This window comes from Aulonocara sp. 'chitande type north' Nkhata Bay, linkage group LG1, assembly GCF_057382095.1.
Source record: "Aulonocara sp. 'chitande type north' Nkhata Bay isolate Kocher_YH1m ecotype deep benthic linkage group LG1, A_spYH_male_GT1.1, whole genome shotgun sequence".
Classification (NCBI taxonomy): Eukaryota; Metazoa; Chordata; class Actinopteri; order Cichliformes; family Cichlidae; genus Aulonocara; species Aulonocara sp. 'chitande type north' Nkhata Bay.
Genome location: NC_141344.1, coordinates 28,459,568 through 28,484,803, shown reverse-complemented (window position 1 = coordinate 28,484,803; position 25,236 = coordinate 28,459,568). Strand labels below are relative to the sequence as shown.

General features: G+C 41.6%; 1 protein-coding gene across 3 annotated transcripts; it reads right to left on the bottom strand.

The window, feature by feature from the left end:
• Positions 1-4,633: 4,633 nt before the first annotated feature.
• On the bottom strand, positions 4,634-13,788 carry LOC147339279 (uncharacterized). 3 transcript variants are annotated; one of them, XR_015129055.1, is made up of 3 exons: positions 13,316-13,788; positions 5,612-13,084; positions 4,634-5,380 (listed from the first exon to the last, which is right to left on the bottom strand). XR_015129055.1 is itself a non-coding variant. In XM_086291592.1 (2 exons), the coding sequence occupies exon 2, from the start codon at positions 12,185-12,187 to the stop codon at positions 6,086-6,088; it is 6,102 nt and encodes a 2,033-aa protein (XP_086147718.1). In that variant the 5' UTR covers positions 12,188-13,084; positions 13,316-13,788; the 3' UTR covers positions 4,634-6,085. The 3 variants fall into 3 exon arrangements, 1 of the variants encoding a protein (XP_086147718.1); XR_015129058.1 differs by having other exon boundaries at positions 5,612-13,788; XM_086291592.1 differs by having other exon boundaries at positions 4,634-13,084.
• Between the last annotated feature and the right edge of the window lie 11,448 nt (positions 13,789-25,236).

Genomic DNA, 25,236 nt, shown 5'->3' with positions numbered 1-25,236 from the left:
CTTTAGTTAGCTTTGCACAAAATTAGGTGTTAGAAATGTTCTTTAAGGAGTTCAGAGCCGGTACTTTTTCACTTTTACTTGAGTAAATTGGTTGACTCAGTACTTCAACTTTTATCTGAGTATTTTTAATACTAGTATGTTTACTTCTACCAAAGTACAGCATGTCTGTACTTTTGTCACCTTTGCATTTAACATTGATTGATTTCTTCACTCAATTGCAGCTGCCGATACTTGCTCATCAGCCACTGAATTTTTTGATAGTAACAATTTTATTCAACTTCACTGAATCCACGATTAGATTGGGTTTTGCTTTAATTCAAAATGTTTTTACCGCTGCTTGTATGCATAAAGGCAGTGTTGGCGTTTTTAAGTTCAACTGAACTGAAGTGTACAGTTGACACTACAGCACAGCCTCATGGGAGTGAATGAAAAATGAATCTATTTTTTTGTGTCAGTGAACATGAATTTTCAAGCAAAGCATTTCAGTAGAAAACATATTTCATGTCAGAAGCACATAAATTATTTATAGAGAAAATGTGTCACCATGGCAAACGAATATTAAAAAAAACAACTTGTATCGGTTGTATTTTAACCTAAATTATTATATTTTCTAAACCTAATTGATTCATTTTTAAAGGCCTACATTAAACTAAAGCTAACCAAGCAACATATTTGTAATTAATATAATATTAATATAATCAAACAGTGTGTGAAAAAATTGCAATGTGTATCACACTAGCTTGTTTTTTTTAGGAAAGTGAGGACAACTTAAAAATGCTGTCTTTTTTTTACCATTTTATCAGCACACATGCGAGCAGACTGATGAAAAGTCATGCTGAGGAACATAAAACCTGAAAATTCATGTCCATCATTGATAATGGGCTGGTACTTATGTACTGCTTTTCTACTCTATTTAAACACTCAGAACACTTTTCATACTACAAGCCTCATTTTAACCTAACAGACTCACACTCACTCGCACTCCAATGGATGCATCTGGGGCAACTCAGGGTTCGGTATCTTGCCTAAGGTCTCAAACCACCAACCATTGATTAGTAGATGACAGAGTATAAGAGTATAATACAAACTGGGATGAAGACTATTAGAACTCCCATTCACAAGCATTTTGTCACTGATTAAGTTATTTTGCAGTGTTAAATGTTCTTGTGACGATGGCAATAGATGAAAAATTCATCGCTACATTGATGCCATAAACTTTCAACCTATCCAATATATTTCCATAATAGAGATATTTCTTTCACCACCAATGTGAACCTAAATGTGATAATGAATGAAAAACAATAGAATTACTAAAATCATTTGATTTGTCCTGGAACTAGAAATGTGTTTACGAAGTTTTGTGGCAATTTTTATGGAACATGGAATACAATTTTAGACGTCAAAGCAAAAACCCTCTGGTGGTACCAGAGTTAATGGGGATCACCAACATCAATAGGATTCATCATTTTGGTGAGTAAAGACATCTGTACCAAACTTAATGGGTATCCTTTAGTTAGTTACGATATTTCACTCTGAAGCGAAGCGATGGACCAACTGTCAGATGGCCCAAATGAGAAACATTGTTATCCACAAAGCTTTGGAACTTCCATGGCTGAAAATAAACCAGTTTTAAACCCTCACAACAACAAAAAATGTTTGTTTGCTTTATAGTCCAGGTTCGTATCCTCTTCTGTAGATTATTTAAATTGTTAATTTTCCCCATTTCAGAGCTGCACATATTTCATTTCATTACTTTTTGCCAGGAAAAGTCACATGTCCATTCAGTGAAACCAATCAGACCATTTGATGCAATTAATGAAGTAAGACTTTCACTGATGTCTCACAATTGTTACTATTTTTTTTTCTTTTTTAAACCTTCTGGTCTCCAGCCAATCTCAGCCACACAATACTTGCATATTAACACACACTGTTTGGATAAGGAATTGATTCTTTTGGGTCTGGCAAACAATATTTTTTTACATCCCGATCATTGAGTGATCTGCTCAGGATATTAGAAAGTCTCTTTTCAGCAGTGAATAGAGAGAGAGAGAGAGAGAGGACGGGTGGCCTTTTACTGGACTCCAATTGTCTAGACTTCACACACCAAAACCAGGTAAATGTCAGGTATTTCTGAAGAACGTCAGAAGCTACATTTCACTCCTCTTTATTCCATCTTTTTCCCGTCCTCCTTCTCCTTTCATGGACTTCACCTCTTTTCGATGCTTGTCTCTCCCAGATAATGTCAGCACCTCTGGGGTGAGCTGCAAAGTGTGATCCTCCCACCTTTTTCTGTGCCTCCACCCCTTCTTCCACTTCATGTCTCTTCTCATCCTCTCCCCTGCACCTCGTTTCTCAGATGTGCTTCTCCTTCCTTTTGATAAGCCCAACAGTGCCTCCTTTCTCTCTCTCTCTGGCTCTCTCTTAGAATTTAGAGGGGGATAAAAATCTCTAAGCTCTGAATTATCTGACTCTGCTAAAGGTCACAGTCCTAATCACCCCAGATGATTGTGAATGGAACCAGCAGCAGTCATTAGCAGCTTTCTGTCTGGAACCAAACTAAAAAAAAAAAAAAAAGTATGACAAGAACACAGTTTTTACTCCAATTCAAAAAGCGACAGCTAGGGTGTCTGCTAAAAGGCAAGAGTGTGTATATTTTAAAAATACCACCCCTACCAATATATTCTAGGTGCATAGTTAATATCCCCTCTAACACATCTTTGTTTTGTGAAAATAACAAGGGGTGTAAAAATATGACTGAACAGATAGAAATTGTAAATAACAGTGACAGGAAAGGGTGTAAACAATGAGTGAGCAGTAGACAAAAACACAAAGGGTGCCTAAACACATCTCACCAGAAACAGCAGTCAGACAACACAACAACAAGGCAACAAGCTGAGACACACCTGCAAGTATAATACCATTCACACCATAACTGGAATCAGCATGATGAAAAACTCGGTAACAACTATGAGATATTAAAAATTATCACAGGAAATAAAGTCAAACAGTCCTAATGCTAAAAAGACAAAGCATTGGACTCTGTGTGTGCGGACGTCAGAGAAAAAGGTTCATGAAACAAAAGATAAACGTGTTCAAAGGACAAAGGCTATAAAGGTTGTAAAGAATGCAGATTTACTGTTTTATCTACCCCAGGTTTAGGTTTTTCTGGTTACCAACTTAATTTTAACTGCCAGTAAGAACTTGCATATCATAAGAGATAAGAGATTTCTGCTGAAATTCCTATTCAGGCGTCTACTTGCACCCTTAGATTCATTGCTGTTTTGCTTCTGATTTTCCACAGTAGTCTTTGCAGTGTCTCAGTACTGAATGACACCATAGAAATTTACCACACCTGAACAATTGGGTTTAGGCATATATGCAAATCCACAGACTCGGTAACAACTATTAATTATTTAACAAAAACTAAAATGTAGAAGCAGTGTGTGGAAAACTAAGCACACCCCTACTGCTTCCATAGGAATTCATAGGGTAAGAAGCAGCCAGGTGTTGGAAATCAATGCAAACATTTTAGCAGTTTGCTGATCTGGAGCATTCGGTTGGGTGTTGACATAATGTCAAAGAGGAAAAATATCAGTCTGAGAAGATTCGGAGACCCTTTCCAAACAGTTTAGGGTTCATCATTCTTCAGTGAGAAAGATTATTCACAAGTGGAAGACATTTATGTCACTCAGCACATGACGGTCATCAATCTTCCCTGGACTGGCCGCCCCAGCAAATTCCCAGCAAGGTCATACTGTTCAGTGCTCAAAAAACACTGGCGCCACCGGGCCCTCTGACCACCACAAGTAGGCAACGGGTGAAGTGTCTTGCCCAAGGACACAACAACCGATACTGTCGGAGCCAGGGCTCGAACCGGCAACCTTCCGATTACAAGACAAACGCCCAACTCTTGAGGCACGATCGCCCCAAGGAGAAAGCCTTGTCCTTCTAAAAGAACAAGACAGCATGGCTTGTGTTTGCAAAAGTGCATTTTAAAGAAACACAAGAACAATTTCCTTTGGAAAAAGAGACCAAATAGAGACGTTTGGAAAAACAACACAACCCCAAATGCCTCATGTCAACTGTCAAATAGTGGAGTTGGAGGAGTGATGATTTGGGGGATTTTGCAGTCAGAGGACCTGGGCACCTTACAGTCATTGTGTTGACCATGTGCTCTTCTGCCTACTGCCCCAGGCACCAGGCAGTTCTCTGGTGTCAAGAACAGGGCCCTTGGGGATGGCTGAGGTTTGCAGTGCATTGTTATGGTTCTCTGGGGCTCTTGCCCTTTGGCCTTGATGCGCCATCTGGGGCCTTCTTTCTCCTGCTGCTGGGGTTGGCATGCAGTTGTCATTGAGATGTGTGGCACTGAAGCTTCAGTACACATAGGGAGCTATGCAGAGTCTGGGTCTCCTGGGTCTTTCGCTCTCTGCCTCTGACTCTTGGGGGGGCTTCTTTCAGTGTCAAAGGCACACACACACAGACAGTCATGCAAGACTGTAGTTGTGTATCTGATTTTTTGTTTCATTTTTTTTGAGGGGGGGGGGATGCATTGTACTTTTTACATTTACATTTTCTTACACAGGCTTTTGGCTTAATTTTTGCTGACATTGTGAAATATGTTTGTAACCCAGGTCCCACGTAGCTATGGTAAAGCTAGAGTATATAGTACAATGAGACTGGGCCTGGGTTCGTAGTGCTACTAATAATAATACCTGATACCCTCTAATTGCTATAATAAGGACCACCACAACTGTATTTTACACAAATTTATCCCTCACCGGGTATTTATTTAGACAAAAGAAATGAATAAAATAAACAGTTACTTTAATAAAATGGATTGAATTCAAATAAACAAACAAAAATACTGTAAAAATGACTACATGGATTTTAAATAAAAGATTATCAACCCAAAATACCTCCTTTTTAGGTATTTCAACTGTTATTTCAGCTACAACAGCTCACACCTTTAACATGGATGAATTTCAACCTTTGACAATAACTTTGATCAACTACACACTTACTCAATTTAAACCGATTGTGTAACAGTGGGCCCACACACACACACACACACACTTTAACCTGTCCACACTACACCGGTAGCACGGTGCTTGATGCAGGCCTGATTCGAAGTTTGGGTGCGGTGAGGCCTAAAACTGATGGCCGCTTCACTCAAACTGAGCAATAAACAAAATATGTGCACTTTAGTTCCAGTTAGTACTCACGAGTCCAATGAGTTTGTTAGTGGGGCAATCAGAAACGGGCAGTTAGTTCACCAGTAGTGAAGACAGTCAGGGGTAAGAAAACATCAGTCAGGGGCGAGGAAACAGCAGGGTCCATCCGGGCAGAAACCTCTCTCTCCTTTCAGAGCGTCCCTCGGCTTCTAAACACATTAAAACACTTGAGCTACAATACCAAATGCTATCACATAACGATTTAGCATTAGCATGCTTTGCTGAAAATCACAGAGCTAAACATACAGCATGGTATCACAGCACATAACGCGGTAAGTTGCGCTAATTAGCAAGTCGCTAGTTAGCATCACATATCACGATATTATATCACTATAACGAATAGTTACAGTACAAATGTCAAGGCACACAGTCTCATTTACCTCTTGCAGATCACAAATAAGTACTATCAGGACCACGGGTAGTCGACCTCAATGACACACTTAGATGCAAAATCCACACCACGTTTGCCTTACGACATCTCTCTCTTCGGACTTAGCCTCTGTGTCCGCTCCCACAGATTCACACAAACCTTACCACTTGTCCCGCCCCCATAACAGAGAAGAGTGACATTGACTGGCTTGTCAGCACAACAACCAATGACAATACCATATTGAGATAACTGACACTAGATGGGTAAATAAACTTAGGTTACACCCCAACATATTTAGTGTGCACAGAAAATGAACTCTAAATCATGAAACCCTTTTACTTATTGGACTCTTAACTGTAAATGAAATACATTTGTACCAAAGCATATGATTTTTAAACGTTTTATCAACTATTTATAGTTTAACCATTTTTTATTACAGTACACTTTTTCTTTATACTGCAAGCCCGAATAATTGCAGACAGGGCTACACCCTCCCCCTTCTAACCGTGTAGATGTCCTCATCACACCTCTGACTTCTCTTTAGCTTTACAGGGTGATGGTCATCCTCACTTCCTAAGAACTTCTTCGATGATTTAGAACGTCCCTTTGTTTCACTGACGTCTGGAGGGTTTAATTTTAGTTGAATGACCATACCATGGTGCATGATGGTAACAGGCTCACAAGATGGGTGACCTGGCTTTTCATAGGTCAATCTCAAGGGTGGTTTTGGTTTCCTGAGGGATTTTCGGGATGTGGAGAACTGTTCACTCTCATTTCTTGTACCTCTATGAGAATTGTCACTTCGGGTTCTGTTTGAAAAGGGTGAACTTGTTTCCCGTTCCTCCTCTTGCTCTCCCATAGACTCATTTGTCTCTTGAGCATCATATTCCAGCATAGTAGGTGTATCATCTCCAGATGAGTTTTCACTTTCTCTTACTGGTTGACTTTCTGCTTCTTCAAAATGTTCCTCCTCAGAAGTGTCATCCTCTTCCGAAGTCTGATGTGGCATTGCCAGTTGTCTCCTGACCTCTTGCACACCAAAACTTTGCGGATTATGGACAGCTTCAAACATTTCATCTGAGGATGCTGTGTCACTTTCTTCAACTGGATCAGGCGGTTTAACTGCTTGACTTTTCTGGGCACGATGTGCTCTGGTTACGGGTCTCCTAATGTGTCCTGTGTCATCCGATGGATTAGGCATCCTGACCATATAACCAATGGGCAACAGGTGGTCTCGATGGAGAGTTTTGAGTACACCTGGACCATGTTCTGGTTTTACCTTATAAACAGGCAGGTTAGGCAACTTCTCCACTACAACATACGGTGTAGATTTCCAACGATCCTGCAGTTTATGCTTGCCTTTTATTCCAACATTCTGAATGAGAACCCTGTCTCCCTTCTCCAAAGGCAGATCTCTCACGCGTTGGTCATAATGTGCTTTGTTCTTCAGATGATTTTTTGTAGCTGCATTTGATGCAAGTTTGTATGCGTCCTGCAACTCTTTTCTCATCCGTGAAACATACTGTTGGTAGGAGGACTCACTTTCACCATTTGGCGAGATTCCAAAGCAGACGTCGATGGGCAGTCTAGCTTCTCTCCCGAACATGAGATAATAAGGTGAGTACCCCGTGGCATCACTCCTTGTACAATTGTACGCGTGTACCAGGTGGGTGATATGCTGGCTCCAACACTGTTTCTTTGCAGTGTCCATGGTACCGAGCATTGCTAGAAGGGTTCTGTTGAATCTTTCCGGTTGCGCATCACCTTGCGGGTGGTAGGGAGACGTTCGTGACTTCCGAATCCCCAACATGGACAACAGCTCCTTGATCAGTCGACTCTCAAAGTCTCTGCCCTGATCAGAGTGTATTCGTGCAGGTAGACCGTAGTGCATGAAGTACTTCTCCCACAGGACTTTTGCAACGGTAATGGCTCTTTGATCTTTGGTAGGAAACGCCTGTGCATAACGTGTATAGTGATCTGTCACAACTAACACATTTGCAACACCTTTAGAATCCGGCTCTATCTGTAAGAAATCAATGCAGACCAAGTCTAGAGGGCCATTGCTTGTTATCTGATTCAAGGGCGAGGCACGCTGAGGGAGCGTCTTCCTGGAGATGCACCTTCCACAAGTGCGAATATACTGCTCAATCTCAGCTGCCATACGAGGCCAGTAAAACCTCTCTTTAATCAGTTCTGTTGTTCGCTCTGCTCCCATGTGCCCACACTCATCATGCAGAGACCTTAACACCATAGACCTGTATCTTGCTGGCAAGACAAGCTGCCGGCTTTGTTTTCCAGCCATTTTTTCTTTTACTCTGTAGAGTATTCCATCACTCAACTCCAATTTGCGACTTTCACGGAGGAGCATCACAGTCTCTGGCGAGTCAGTTTTAGAGCGAGCAAACTCTTTATTGCTCTTGATGGCTTTCTTCAATGGCCCAATGGTAGGGTCCATATCTTGTGATGTTTGAATGTCTTTTGGGCTCAGCTGATCGAGGATGTTTACGCTGAGATTCACAGGAAATGCATAGGCTTCTGGTACTGCAGAGGCAGGAGCACCAAGTTGATCCACCAATCTGTCAGGTACAACTGCTCCTTCCCTGATGCAGGCTCGTTTACAGAGAGCTTTAATGCCAGCAGGCGGGATGGAAGTCCATTCTCCAACTTCCTCTTGGGCATACTGTCGGGACAGCAAGTCAGCATCAATGTTGTGGCGCCCAGGGCGGTACTGTATGGTGAAATCATACGTGGCGAGGGCAGCGAGCCAGCGATGCCCTACAGCACTGAGCTTAGCCGAGGTCAATACATACGTTAAGGGGTTATTGTCAGTCCTGACAATGAATTTGGCACCATACAGGTAGTCGTGAAATTTATCCACAACGGCCCACTTTAATGCCAAGAATTCCAGTTGATGAACTGGATAGTTACGTTCTGAGTCTTTGAGCTTTCGGCTTGCGAAAGCTACCGGCCTTAGGCCCTCGGGGTGTTCTTGGTTCAAGACAGCACCTAAACCATTCATGCTGGCGTCCACATGCAGGATGTATGTCTTGGTGGGGTCAGCAAATGCCAATACTGGAGCATTGATCAGACATTCACAGATCTGTTCAAAAGCAGCCTGGCAGGCTGGAGTCCATCGTTCCCCAAACGGCTCGGATGCTTTAAAATAGGTGTGGTTTGGGTCTACACTCTTCTTGGCTTTGGGGTCTTTCCAAGTGGGTGCATAACCCTTGGTGAGTTCTGACAAAGGACGGACAATGGCGGAGTAGTTGGCTATGAACCTCCGATAGTAACTACAAAATCCGAGGAAAGACTTGAGAGGTTTCAAGTGAGTGGGCACTTTCCAGTGTTTCACCACCTCAACCTTCTCTGGATCGGTGGCTATTCCATTGGTGGATACAATGTGACCCACATACTTAACTTGAGGACGACAGAATTGACATTTGTCAATGGAGACTTTCAAACCAATCTCCTCTAGTCTGTCCAACACCTTAAAGAGGTGTTGCTCATGCTCTTCAAGCGTTCTTCCAAAGACAATGATGTCATCCAAATACACAAGGGCTTCCAGAAGATGCATGTCCCCAACAGCCTTTTCCATTAAGCGTTGGAACGTTGCAGGAGCTCCAGTGATCCCTTGTGGCATGCGCTCAAATTGATAGAAGCCCAGGGGGCAAATAAATGCTGTCTTTTCCTTGTCCTCCTCAGCCATTTCTATCTGATAGTAGCCACTACGCAGATCTAGGACTGAGAACCATCGGCTGCCTGACAAGGAGTCCAAGGCATCATCAATGCGTGGCATTGTATACTGATCAGGTGTAGTGCGGTTGTTCAGTGTTCTGTAATCAATACAGATTCTTATGGCCCCATTCTTTTTCCGCACAACAACAATTGGGGAGGCATATGGGCTACGGGACTCTGTTATAATGCCAGCAGCCAACAGCTGCTGTATGTGTCGCCTCACATCATCAATGTCGGCTGGGGCTAGTCTCCTTGACCTCTCCCTGAAAGGTCTAGGGTCATGTAGACGAATGTGGTGTTCAACACCTTTAGCCAAGCCAACGTCCCACTCCTGCATTGAGAAGACATTTCTCCTCTCAGCTAACTTCTGCCGAAGTCTACTTTTCCACTCCTCGGGGATAGGGGAGTCCCCAAAGTCAAAGAGGTTTGGATCTATTTTCTCAGTGGCCAGGTCAGAGGGTTGGACTGGGGTGACTGTATCCACAGCAAACATTTCAGCAATGACAGATCCCACTGGTATGGAGACTGTCTTGGTGGACTCATTTTGGAGGAGCACATTCAAGCTATTGCTGTCTATACCAGCATCTGAGAGCACACCTGGCTGTACCAGCACGCCGGCGGGGAGTAACTGGGTAGAGGGTGCATCAATCAAGATAAGGTCTTTGGAGGGGGCACTGTGCCTGTCTACTTTGCAGGTGGCATAGCAATTTGCTCCTGGGGCGATAGAAAGAGGGCAGGGCCCTTTCCATTTTATCTGTCCCAGCACATCATTTTTTGGCAGTTGCTCCTGTGCCCTAATGGGGGCATACACAGACTGAATTCTCATGGAATGAGCTGTGTTCTGGTCACCTTTCATTTGCACCAAATCCCATAGGCGGCGGAACAGAGACGTATTGGTGCCCACCAACACGGGGGTTTGTTGCTGGTTTTTCGGGTCAGGACAAATCAATGCGAGCACTTCTACTCGCCCAGAGACACCAGTGATCTCCTTGGTAAACTCCATCTCTACAACAACATAGCCTTTGTAGGGATACTCTGTGTCAGCAAGTCCCCAGAGTCCCAAGCGGGAGAGAGGTTTTATGGGGACATCTGCCAAGTGTTGGTTATACCAGCTTTCAAAGATAATAGTCACGTTAGACCCACTATCAATAAGAGCATCACAGGCCACATCATTGACTTTGACTGTGTGAATAAATGACGGGCCTACAAGACCCTCAGGCAGGCCTGTGTCAGTTTCTGGGACTTCAACCTTGTTGGTCCGAGCAACGCATTGCTCTTCTCCTGTAGGATTTGGGTCCTCCTTGTTAGGACCAGATACTCCTCGTACTAATCGTATGAGTTTTCTTATGACTTTCTGCGGGTTCTCAGGTGCAGCGCACCTTGTAGCTATGTGACCATTTTCTCCACATTTATAGCAGAAATATTCATCACTCTCTCTAGCAGATGATGCTTTAAAAGAAGCAGGCTTGGGGCAAGAAGCTGCTTTGTGTCTGCGAGACTGAGTTGAGTGTTCTTGTGGGGGGTCACTTGTAGACTTCACCGCCATCACACTCATTTTATGTTCTAGTACTTTTACTTGCTTTCTGAGTGACTGTATTTCACTCTGTGAATCACTTTTCTGTTTTTGCTTCTCTGTTGGGGGTTTGAAAGTGCAATCAGACAGTGGTTGACTTCCTAAGTGGGTTCTTTCCTCTAACTGTGCTCTCAACTCTTGAATCTGAGCTTGCAGTTCACTCTGAGTGACCGCTTCAAACTCTTTCTCCTTTTCCACCCGAACTGTGCGAACCCTTTGGTGACACTTAGATGTGGTCTGGCTTTGTTTGGCTGCTTGACGGCCTTCCTCTTCCATCACCTCTCTTAACAAGTTCAGGAATGAGGGAGGATTTTCCATTCGCTCCCTTATTTTCAACTGAAGCAACATAAGCTCAGAAGTGGATCCTTTAACTAACTGCTCTAACCGAGCTTTGTTAGCAGCACTAACTGGTAAACCACCTCCCTGGACTACTTTAACAAGAGACCTCTCTAATCTTCGCAGAAACTCAGACAGGTGCTCACCAGGCTGTTGGTGAAGGGCTCTGAATGACAGATAGAGCTCCTCTGCGGACTCTACTCTGCCAAAAATGGTCTCTATGGCCTCTATGTAGTCCTGGGAACTAGCATCAGGTTGAGTCAGACGCACGGCCTGAATGATCTCCAAGGCAGGCCCTTTGAGACTTTCCAGTATGCGTCTACGTTTTTCTTTATCGGAGCACTCGCCTTCATCTACTAGGAGTCTCGCTTGCTCCAACCAGGTATCCAAGACTTCTTCCCCAGCTGGGGTGGGAATGACCCCGGAAAATGTCCTTAGGCGTCTATATGGATGGCTTTCAGGCTGTTTGTTTGTTCTGACCATTAACTCACCTACTGCACGGATGATGGCTTCAGAATTACCATCCACTTCCCCTCCGTGGGTGCGTAACCCTTGGATATCCTCTAAGGTTTTCCCTTCATTCTGCAGAAAAGTGAGTAACTTTCCCTCAAAGTCATCTGGCTGAGGTTCAATGTAGTACACTGCTTTCCAGCCACTTCCACCACTTATTGGCATTATCTCAGGGGGGATTGTCGTGGGGTTTATCTCCTCACGACACTCACACAACACCATTAATGATTTTAGTTGAGAGTTAAACATTTTTCCCTTAACTACTACTTTTCCCAAAGCTTTGATAGTCCCTGCTGTTTCTTCTATTTCATCTCTCGAAACACCTTCCGGTACCCCATACAATAGTAGAGCATGTTTCAAATCTATTGATTCCCCTTTGCACCAGTTGACCAACTCAAGTTGTGATGGTCTGCTCCTTTGTTGTGTCATCATTGCTATCTGGTTTATTTTTTTTGTTGCACGTTTGACTACTTTAACAATTTGACAGTTGTGGGGTCGACCTGTTATCCTCTTGGTCCAAAAATAAATTTAGTTTACTTTAGTTAAATATCCCAGCGGTGCCTCCATTTATGTAACCCAGGTCCCACGTAGCTATGGTAAAGCTAGAGTATATAGTACAATGAGACTGGGCCTGGGTTCGTAGTGCTACTAATAATAATACCTGATACCCTCTAATTGCTATAATAAGGACCACCACAACTGTATTTTACACAAATTTATCCCTCACCGGGTATTTATTTAGACAAAAGAAATGAATAAAATAAACAGTTACTTTAATAAAATGGATTGAATTCAAATAAACAAACAAAAATACTGTAAAAATGACTACATGGATTTTAAATAAAAGATTATCAACCCAAAATACCTCCTTTTTAGGTATTTCAACTGTTATTTCAGCTACAACAGCTCACACCTTTAACATGGATGAATTTCAACCTTTGACAATAACTTTGATCAACTACACACTTACTCAATTTAAACCGATTGTGTAACAGTGGGCCCACACACACACACACACACACTTTAACCTGTCCACACTACACCGGTAGCACGGTGCTTGATGCAGGCCTGATTCGAAGTTTGGGTGCGGTGAGGCCTAAAACTGATGGCCGCTTCACTCAAACTGAGCAATAAACAAAATATGTGCACTTTAGTTCCAGTTAGTACTCACGAGTCCAATGAGTTTGTTAGTGGGGCAATCAGAAACGGGCAGTTAGTTCACCAGTAGTGAAGACAGTCAGGGGTAAGAAAACATCAGTCAGGGGCGAGGAAACAGCAGGGTCCATCCGGGCAGAAACCTCTCTCTCCTTTCAGAGCGTCCCTCGGCTTCTAAACACATTAAAACACTTGAGCTACAATACCAAATGCTATCACATAACGATTTAGCATTAGCATGCTTTGCTGAAAATCACAGAGCTAAACATACAGCATGGTATCACAGCACATAACGCGGTAAGTTGCGCTAATTAGCAAGTCGCTAGTTAGCATCACATATCACGATATTATATCACTATAACGAATAGTTACAGTACAAATGTCAAGGCACACAGTCTCATTTACCTCTTGCAGATCACAAATAAGTACTATCAGGACCACGGGTAGTCGACCTCAATGACACACTTAGATGCAAAATCCACACCACGTTTGCCTTACGACATCTCTCTCTTCGGACTTAGCCTCTGTGTCCGCTCCCACAGATTCACACAAACCTTACCACTTGTCCCGCCCCCATAACAGAGAAGAGTGACATTGACTGGCTTGTCAGCACAACAACCAATGACAATACCATATTGAGATAACTGACACTAGATGGGTAAATAAACTTAGGTTACACCCCAACATATTTAGTGTGCACAGAAAATGAACTCTAAATCATGAAACCCTTTTACTTATTGGACTCTTAACTGTAAATGAAATACATTTGTACCAAAGCATATGATTTTTAAACGTTTTATCAACTATTTATAGTTTAACCATTTTTTATTACAGTACACTTTTTCTTTATACTGCAAGCCCGAATAATTGCAGACAGGGCTACATGTTGCATGTTGTTTATCCTCAGAATTGGTAATTGATTGTGTTCTTGTTTTTTTCTTGTTTTCTTTTCTGTATTTGAACCATTGAGGAACAAAAAGGAGGGCAGACGATGGTTATATGTTTAAATTGGCCACACATGGAAATCAAGGCAAAAACAGTCTTGTTTTTGTGTCAGTGAAAATCAACAATTCAATTCAAAACTGTTTGCAATAAACAGGCAAATGAGCAAAGGATGACTGAAGAACAGTACAGCAAACCATGTAAATGTCATAGGGTGGAAGTAATTTTTATGTTTTATTCTCTGTGTGTGTGTGTTTTTTTAAAAGTTTGTTTTCATAGTTAGCATGTTTTTTATTTGTTGTTTCGTATGCTTTTATTTTAAAAAGTCTGTTTTAATTTCCTACCCACAGCTTCCCAATCAAGGAAATGATCAACACCTGTTCAGTCATCTGCTATAAAAGATGGGAGGTCAACACAGTCAGGAGAGCCGACACACAGCAGGGTTGCAAAAGACATGCCACATGGGTATCAAGGAAACCTGGGCCTCCACTGTCTGTGGAGGCGGAGGTGGACCCAGTAAAAGGCAGTTTCCAGTGGGACACTGAGTTTGTTCTAGAACATTTGTAACTGTTGCACCCATGCACATAATATACAACAGGACTGCTATGTTGCTCTGATTTAGTTTTTTGTTTGGTTTGCTTTTAAATGCCCTGCACCCTTTATTGTAAATAAAATAATTGTTGGGTTTTGTACTACTTGGTTGTCATCCCTGTTTTTGCTGCTCACTGCCTGATGGAAAAGGGGCCTCTCTTTTTCCTTTTTTACAAAAATACTAACAGTTTTAAAAGATTTTAAAAATGGAATTATGATGACATTATACCACATGACAGAACAGAGCCGACTCCATCTAGGCATCGAGATTGTATCTCAGTGGTATCTCATTTCAAATGGCTTGTGTGGCACTTCCAAATAGACCTGTGTTCAGACTGTCGTTATGTATTATAGCAGTATTTTGAAAGAGTAGTGTTTCATTTAAAAAAAACAAAAAACAAAACTTAAGTTGTTTTATATGAGCAGAAATGATGAGTCAGCTATATTTGTAACTCTAGTTTCTGCATTTTTGAGTATTTACAAATGAAGTTTCTGATAACACATATATTTCCACCAGTGGTGTGGGGTGAGTTTTACAGATAGTCAATCAGAGGGACACAAAAAAGTTTTGTTCTAATGTTTAACAAGGCAAATCAAACCAGATTTAAAAACCATTTATGCTGCCTATCTTTTACCTTTAAATATGCTGATTGCAAAGAATTATTTACTATTATTTGACAATGAGGAGTGGTGGAGGATTTTTAGAAACATTCTTGTAGTAAAAGAAGCAATAAAATACCATGAAAACACCTAATGACGACAAAACTGTGTTATCGACAAATCATAAAAGTAAAAGTAATTATTCTGCAGAAAAATGTTCTCTATCAGTATTTTATGGATTAATATTTCTGATGATGAGATTTAAGGCTGAGCTAATTTCAAACATTGTATTTTCTGTTCATTTACAGTAATGCAACATATTCTATATCTATCTATCTATCTGGAGAGAGAGAGAGAGAGAGAGATGTTATGTATATTTATATGTGCATGTGCAAACTGTCAGTTTTTGCAGGAGTTCTTAAAAATAAGGTGCCGTTTTGGCAAAACAGTTGTTTAAATATAGTAGGGATTTCTCAGAGATACTAAGTGCTGGCTGAGCCTGAGCCTCTTTTTTTATTTGCCTTTTTTAATAAACCAGATAAGATGTCATCTCTCCATCATCAAAGGCTTCCCTTGCTAATGTGCTAAAGGAGTTATTTCAAACTTTTTAAACTGCACTCTGTGATGGCATGCCACACATGGTAAGCTCCACACCTCATCACCCGTTGATTCACTTTAGTTTAATTTACAGTCACTACTTTAAAATATTCTATTTATTGTTCAATATCGTTTCTTTATTAAATGTATTCATTTTTCCATCACACCTTCCAATGTTTATATGGCGTGCACACATATTAACCTTGCAAGGTCAAAGTTCTGTTTTATGTTATATTAATACATCTTTCTTTGTTTGAGTTACCTGGGGGTTGGTGTCTCCTCCTGTCTGGCAAAAGGTGTGGCAAAGGGCTGGGAGACCTGAAGTACTGCTGACAGCCTAATTGGATTGCACCACATGCTTCATTGCCTGGGGGGTGTTTCATGTTTGTTTAAATGTTTTGTATTAGTTGGTTATATGGCAGCCATCTTGTTTTCCCCCGTGTGTGTCATTTGGTTTAGCTAAACCAGTATTTAAGTCCCCCTGTGTGTCATTTCAGCAGGTCAGTTTACCATATGTTTGTTTGAGGTTTTGTTAATTATTATCTTGAGTTTAGTCTATTGAGTTGACCTCTTTTATTGGTCTGCCTGTTTAAGTTTTGGCTTTGTTAAATATATTTTCATATTTTTGGGTCAATAAAACCCGTTTTTTGAATTAAAACCACCTGTGTCCTTTATGCTTTACTGCTTGGTCCCTGACACACTCTAACTTGCACGTTACCGAAGGTGGTTTATAAAAGAAAACTTATCTTGTTAAGTCAGCAGCAGCTTGTCTTGTCATTGTTGCCATTGTTTATGGGAGACTGACACACTGCTGAAATGGAGACACACTACAGTTTCCTATGGCATCCAAGCCAAGCGACGCTTCAGCGTCAATAGCCAGTTGCAGTCACAAAATGACAGTAGTGTCAAGGACGGATACAACCAGGTGAAAAGCTTTATGACGGAATGCTGCAGCACTGACATTGCCATCAGTATTGATAATATATCTTTAAAATTCCACCATACAGCTAAGATGGTAACCACTGTAGGTGACAAATACACACCTTCAGCAATATAATTTAGTCCATTACAAGTACCTACATCTCATGTAGTCAAATTTTGTCATTATGAATGCACTTCTTCTCTCAAATCAGCATTTGTAAATGTGCACGTAAAGGATTTGAGACACTGCATGTAGTTCCTGGCGTGTTCATTTTACTCAGAAATACTCTCTGTATAAACAAAGCTAAGCTTCTTTACAACCTTCACATTTCAAATCCTATTCAGTCTAACTTAGACAGCACCTCAGAGATTTGCATGCCAACACACAGTGCAGACCAAAGACAAAAGGCATCACCAAGATTTGAAACCAAACCATTTCAGAGTATCCAGTAGTTCTCAGTACTCCAATAAACTGTGGGTTCAGAGCTGACAGAGTTTCTGTCAGCCCAGTGGCAGGATATCCCACTTTCATCAGTCTATCAGTCAGTCAGCTTTCCAGCACCTCTTACCCCCTACTCTATTTCTGAGCTCTTTATCAACTATCTGATGCTATCTATTGCGACAACTAGATATCATTCCATCAACCCTGCCCTGTATCCTCTCCCTCCTCCACAAGCTCCTCAGCTTCTCTCCCTTCACCCCAAGTCTCTCTCTCTCTCTCTCTCTCTCTCTCTCTCTCTCTCTCTCTCTCTCTCCCCCTCTCTCTCTCTCTCTCTCCGGTTGTATGTGGATCGATGACTTACTGCTGTGCTGAATGTCAGGCTGTCCGGCTCCAGAAGCCGGTGAGGACACACCAGCTTCTGGAGGTACGCCAGAGGATAAGGGCTGACTTCATGTCCCCTTGACATCAGGATGATGATCATGGCAGCAAGTGTGTGCGTGCAGGCTTCTCTGTCAATGTGTGTCTGTGCGCGCTGAGAGGACACCATTGATTCTCACCAGTCACTCTTACTCTACAACAGCAGACTGGGCCAAGTAAAGGTCAGGGGAGAGTCAGCTCCAGCTGCAGCAGCACAGATACTGTATTTAGACATGCTATCAGAGGCCATTCATGGTAAAAATACAATAGAGACTGCAAATCATCTCGCAAACAAACACGGGATCTGAGTGAACTTCCAAAGTGTCTCTAAAGGTGTGTGTGCATTTGACTGCCTGTGTGTTATTGTTCAGAGGAGAACCTAGGGGAGCATTTACAGCAAAGTTACTGTACCTTACTAAAAATCACCCTGTAGAGAAACTGATCTTCCATTTGTGTCTTTTTTCCTTTCTTCCTATTCCCTCTATTTCTACAAGCACAACATAATGACCACCCTTTTCCACCCCCCTCAACAGTCTCAGACACACATAGAGACTCCTTGATTACGTGAGAGCCATTTCTGGCCCAGACGCAGCGTGTTCAAAGTACTTTCTCTCTGATGGAAAAGAATGTCATTCAGACATTCTCCGAGTGGGATCCAAGCCGAAACTCCATTACCTGTTCCCAAAATAGACTCACTTTCTCCATCGTCTGTGGTGTTTATGGAGAAAAGTGGAAAAGGTAGAAAAATCAATTTAAAAGTAAAGTAGTGAAGGTGGCAACCAGTGTAATAACGACACGAACGCAGTGTTTCTCACAGAGGCTAACACAAATGATGACTATGTCTTCCATTACTTCATTATTTGTTCAAAGCTGTTTAAAACAGGCTGTTTACAGTAGAGAGGAGGACATGCTTTAAGTTGATTCCATAGAAAATTAACAACTTTTAGCTTTTAGCTATTTTTATGTAGAGGCACACGCACATGTGCACACACAAGTTTGGTTCCAGCTTTTCTGGACACATGTTTTCACATCAATAAAATAGCTTCGACAAATCCTCTGTTTTGCTTTTGCCATTTGGAGGCTTTTCCTGTTTAGTTTTGTTTGGTTTTGATAGATAAAACAGAGCAGGATTTTGTCCTATTCAGGTAAAATTTAGGTAACTAGCCTAAATCAGGATATTTGTATCCTTAGATGATAATCAGACTAAGCATTCCCACAATGGTGTATCATCAGCTTGATATAACAAGCTGATCTAGCAACAGTTGTGTTAACATGAAAGAGGTGGTATTTGCAGCATATGGCCAATCACAAATATGGACTCGTCTACCCTCTTTTACATTTCTGAAACCCTTTTTTTCAGTTTCCATCTTGTTATTGTCTTTTTTCTCCCCAACATCAGTGTCAACATAAAATCTTCATCTACCCTGCATCTGTCTCACACATACCCACAAACACTCACAAACACACATGCACACTCACAAACCCATGCTCCACTTGAAGTCACCAAAGGTCAATCTCTTTAATCTCAACTGACACAACCGTTATTGGATTTTCTTCAGCACTTCTAATGAATATGGATACACATAAGCTAGCTTGTCCACACTTGCATACACCCACACGCGCTCGCACGCACACATCGACTCAGCCGTCATTTCTTTCTGTCGACATCGCCTACAGTACACGTAGATGCATCTTGTTGCCATTACAGTACCCTTGTGACTTGCAGGCCATCAAACAAGAAAATGTGTCCTCACTGATACTTCTGCGGCTAAAATGTTTTATCAAGAGAAATAGCATTCTCAGTCAGATGTAAGGTCGGGATAGGTTTAATTTCACACATGTATGGGCACAATGGATGTGAGCGTGGTGGTGTGCACCACTGGGAATATGAAATGTATTTGTTTCTTTCTTTCTGAGCAGAGCAGAGCAGAACCTCGAGAGCTACATATCACTCATAGTCTTCTGTGAGTGATTGTGGTCATAATACCAGTCCCGTGAGATGCTAACAAAGCTGAGGAACATTTTTTCCTGCTAATTACTCATGTTTAGTGATTAAACAACACAAGTTGTACATCTAATGGAAAAATAACAGCATGTGCAGTGTGCTCAGGAGTTTGGTATATCCATTTTGTGATGTCTTTTTGGGGGGGCAAAAAAGTCTGCTCTCGTTAAGCAGCAGAAGTTTAAGTGTCACAGTGTTATTATACCACCGTGTCTTTAAGCTGTCTTATGAACTGATGGTATGTAACATTATGAATACATGCAAGCCAAAAAATGGAATTGAGTTTGGATAGTCTTGTACTCCTAATTTCCCTGGTGGTAAGGTAGGAACATAAAATGCCCACTTTAGAAAAAGTATGATGGTGGATTGGTTTAAAATCAAGATTTTCTCTGAGGGGACTGAAATTCATCTGAGACCTGACTCATTTTTATTACTGTTGCTTTGAGTTGTTTTACATTTAGGTTTACGTTACTACAAATGTTTGTAAAATCAGCATGCATGAATGGGTGCTAGATTGTACAGGATGGGCCATTTATATGGATACACCGTAATAACATGGGAATGGTTGGTGATAATAAAGTCCTGTTTGTGGCACATTAGTATATGTGAGGGGGCAAACTCCTCAAGATGGGTGGTGACCATGGTGGCCATTTAGAAGTCGGCCATCTTGGATACAACTTTTGTTTTTTCAATCAGAAGAGGGCCATGTGACACATCAAACTTATTGGTAATGTCACAAGAAAAACAATGGTGTGCTTGGTTTCAACGTAACTTTATTCGTTCATGAGTTATTTACAAGTTTCTGACCACTTATAAAATGTGTTCAATGTGCTGCTCATTGTGTTGGATTATCAATGCAACCCTCTTCTCCCACTCTTCACACACTGATAGCAACACCGCAGGAGAAATGCCAGCACAGGCATCCAGTATCCGTAGTTTCAGGTGCTGCACATCTCGTATCTTCACACCATAGACAATTGCCTTCAGATGACTCCAAAGGTAAAAGTCTAAGGGGGTCAGATCGGGAGACCTTGGGGCCCATTCAACTGGCCCACGATGACCAATCCACTTTCCAGGAAACTCTTCATCTAGGAATGCTCAGACCTGGCACCCATAATGTGGTGGTGCACCATCTTGCTGGAAAAACTCAGGGAACGTGCCAGCTTCAGTGCACAAAGAGGGAAACACATCATCATGTAGCAATTTCAAATATCCAGTGGCCTTGAGGTTTCCATTGATGAAGAATGGACCCACTATCGTTGTATCCCATATACCACACCAAACCATCACTTTTGTTGTTCCAACAGTCTTGGAGGGATCCATGTGGGTTAGTGTCAGACCAATAGCGCTGGTTTTGTTTGTTAACTTCACCATTCACATAAAAGTTTGCCTCATCACTGAACAAAATCTTCTGGGTGAACTGAGGATCCTGTTCCAATTTTTGTTTTGCCTACTCTGCAAATTCTGTGCATCGATCTGGGTCATCCTCGCTGAGATGCTGCAGTAGCTGGAGTTTGTAAGGGTGCCATTTGTTAGTAGCTAATATCAGCCGAAGGGATGTTCGACTAATGCCACTCTCCAGTGACATGCGGCGAGTGCTACGCTGTGGGCTCTTGCTGAATGAAGCTAGGACAGCCACTGATTTTTCTTCATCAGTGACAGTTTTCTTGCGTCCACATTTTGGCAAATCCAACACTGAACCAGTTTCACGAAACTTAGCAAGCACTTTGCTGACTGTAGCATGGGAGATGGGTGGTCTCGTAGGGTGTCTTGCATTGGAATCTGCTGCAATGACCCGGTTGCTGCGTTCACTAGATATCAACACAATTTCGATCCGCTCCTCACGTGTTAACCTCTTCGACATGTCAATGGCTGTGAACCAAGAGAAACTTGTAAATAACTCATGAAAGAATAAAGTTACGTTGAAACCAAGCACACCATTGTTTTTCTTGTGACGTTACCAATAAGTTTGATGTGTCACATGGCCCTCTTCCTATTGAAAAAACAAAAGTTGATACAACTGACAAGATGGCCGACTTCTAAATGGCCACCATAAATAATAATAATGATAATATAAAATGCACATTATTTTATCAGTGAGGGTAGATGAGGTGCTTTCTGTAATCAGACTCACATATATATAAAGTAACGTAACTAACTACCTTGTGACCCTCAAGAATTTTTAGAACTGGGATTTGTTTCTACTTTGATTTGAAAATATTCAATAACTTATTACTGAGTTAAAACTGATCTTTAAAAGAATCTGCAAAATCTAATGAACCTACAGTTAAAACCTTTCTTAGATTCTTAGAGATCACTCTCTGCACTAAACGGTTGTTAGCTTGATTCCTAAAACTGCATCACAACATTTGTATCAATGCTTCTGCGTTTCTAAGATGCGGTTCAGAAGTGAAGGCAGATCTTAATTTCCATCAAAGTGTAATACTCCAGCTCTCATGGGCATATTGTTATGGACGGTTCTTTAAATAAAAGAAGCCTGAAAAAATACAACTAAAAGTTTCTTTGCAGCAGACGCAGTAACGGCAGCCAAATCATAGGATACCACCATCTTTATCTGCCTTTCGCTTGCTTTTTCCACAGTGAGTCATGATGGCGTTTCCTAATGAGGTTTGGCTGTTTAGAAACATCCCATTTACAGTGCAAATTATAGGGAGCTAAAATTAAACCTCTGCATCATCAGCCCCATTTTCAAGACACTCAGCCTGGTAAATAATTGAGTTTGATGCTTACGCCATCACATGTCTTATTTATGATGCAGCCTATTGTAAAATGAAGGCCTTATTAGTGTTTTACTGACAACGCAAGCCTTTTTACCTGTGCTTTCTTTCCATCACTATGTAAACACACATGCATGTGTTTCATTTGGAAAGGCAGAGTAGAAAACTTTCATATGTCTTTACCATACTTTGTACGCTTAAAAGGGGTTGAGTCCAGTTTTTATAAAGATAGTACAGTTTTAGAAAGCAGACTTCTGTTTTCCACAGAGACAGAGTGAAATTTGTGCCATTCGTCCTCACGTAGTGCATCTGGAGGGAAAAGACCTTTAAGATATATGACTCTGCATTTAGCCTGTCAGCACACAGCTGGGAGCACATCTCAGCAGGACAAAAAATGCTCTCGGCACATGGCAGAAGAACCAGGTAACTATTAGAATCCAAGATAATAAAGAAATAAGCCAAAAGGCTTATATGCAGCTGTAAGTCTCTCCCCCTTTACATGTACAAGACACGTTAAGGATTTCTCCAAAACAGTTGAAACTCTTGTGAGGAGGGCGAAAAAGAAACAGTTCCTTACATTGCAAATGCTACAACTTTTATCAGCACAAGCTGTGATGAAACAAGTGATTTTCCTTGAATGTGGGAAAAAAGTGCAAACGCAGTGTGATATTTCACATTTAAATATTTTGAAATAAGTCTGCTAAGTGTGAGTACAAGATAAAATATCTTCTAAAGCTTATCTCTCTTTAGATGTGTCCACGACGTCGGGGGAAATAAAACAAGGTTGTGTAGATATTTTATCCTGTATTCTCGCGGCTTAATTTTGGCTGATTAAACAGTTCTCGACTCTCTCTGTGAAACTACTTGCAATATTTTGCTCTGAGTTCTGATTGCATCAAAATTTATGTTAAGGCCGGGTCGACTCGTTTTTATTAGCAAAGAGGGAAGAAGGGTTAAGGGGCAATAGATAATGTGTTGAGGAAAATAATTGGAATGTGTGTGTGTGTGTGTGTGTGTGTGTGTGTGTGTGTGTGTGTGTACCTGTACAGTGAACACAGAGCACATGAGCTACTGCATTAACATGTTCACACTCTTGGCAAAGACTAATTGAGACAAATACACCAACTAAATGCTGATCTTCATAACCATCTCCCCCAGATATCATCTGCTCCACAGAAACTTCAAAGTATTTGGGAAAAATTGAAGACCCAGAGATACTGACCGAAGGCAAAGACAGTATTTTTTTTTTTTTTTACTCTTTCATAAATTTAAAATCCCCCCTGGGGATTTTATAATGTAATATCCAGAGTGACTGTGATAAACAGGCAGAAGGTAAGTTAGTAAACATCTAAAAATACTCTTAATACATCCATGGATTAGGGGTGTAAAGGAAAAGCCAAAGGAGCCCCTTAGAAATTAACTCGGAGTTCTCCTAAATTGGTGGTTTTATGGTTTCCTATTTGTAGCCAGGGAGGTTATGCTCCCTGCTCTGTTTCTTTTCTCTCGCTCCTCCTCTGTCTTGTTGTTGTGCAGAGTGGAAGCACACCTGCAATTTAATTGCGGGGTTGTGTCTCCGTCAGCATAAATTCACCCGGGCTTCACGTCTCGCTCAAAACTCCTTCGCCTTCTCCACGCCATGATTTTGGCTCTCCGCAATTTGTGAGGTTAATCCAGATAGTTCGGTCGTGTTGTACAACAGCTAAAGTGTGGCCGCCCATTTATTTCCAGCCATCGTGGACGGAACAGCAATAACTGCCACTAGTTGCTGGGATCTGCTGCTCTCTGGAATCTGTCTCCAGCCGCAGTCTTTGTTGATGCCTTCTGCCATTCTGGTCACACTTAAAATTATGACAACTTAATCTTCCGCCACCACTGTCATGGCAGCCTATTCTGAGAACGGCTGCCTTGCCTGTGTTTCGCCTGCGTCTTACCTGCCGTGCCAATAAAATAACTCAAAGAGTGTTGTTTGTGGGGTTTCTCTGGATTATCTTACAATGTTTTCTTCACACTGGTTGCCAGCAGTGGTGTGGAAGCTGGTAAACTGTTGCCCAAATCAGGAGTCACTGATTTGGGTCACTGTATTAGAGCACAGTGTTGTTTTGTTTTTTGTTGTTGTTTTATTTATTTTCTGTATCAGTAACTGGATTATAAGATATAAGATTATAAGATTTCAGCTGGCACTGAAAAATAACAAAACCAAAACAGTGCTATTGTATACTAAAATTTTGCAGTTTCCATAGTTTACAGTGCAATTAAACAAATCTATACAGATGTTCAAAGGTACGCTCTCTGGTTGCCTCCTGTGAGTCTTTAAAGCTGCATTTTGCTTCTGTTCTGTTGTGTCATACTGTGTTCCAGACTCGTTTGCTTGCAGTGTGTTTCCGTGCAGTGTTCTCTTGTTGTTTTGGACTTGCCTTTTGTTCGTTTCAAGTCTGTCTCGGCAGGCTGCATTTGGTTCTTCTTCTATTGCATTTCAAGACAGTGTTGTTAAAATAATGGAAAATGAACTTGGACAGGATTCTGGATCCAGAAGTCAGTAAATTCATGGTCACACAATCAGACAAAGTTGGTCTCTGAACCTGAGCACATATATACAGGGTGGGCCATTTATATGGATACACCATAATAACATGGGAATGGTTGGTGATATTAAAGTCCTGTTTGTGGCACATTAGTATATGTGAGGGGGCAAACTCCTCAAGATGGGTGGTGACCATGGTGGCTGCACATCTCGTATCTTCACACCATAGACAATTGCCTTCAGATGATCCCAAAGATAAAAGTCTAAGGGGGTCAGATCGGGAGACCTTGGGGGCCATTCAATTGGCCCACGATGACCAATCCACTTTCCAGGAAACTCTTCATCTAGGAATGCTCAGACCTGGCACCCATAATGTGGTGGTGCACCATCTTGCTGGAAAAACTCAGGGAACGTGCAGCTTCAGTGCACAAAGAGGGAAACACATCATCATGTAGCAATTTCAAATATCCAGTGGCCTTGAGGTTTCCATTAATGAAGAATGGACCCACTATCGCTGTACCCCATATACCACACCAAACCATCACTTTTGTTCTT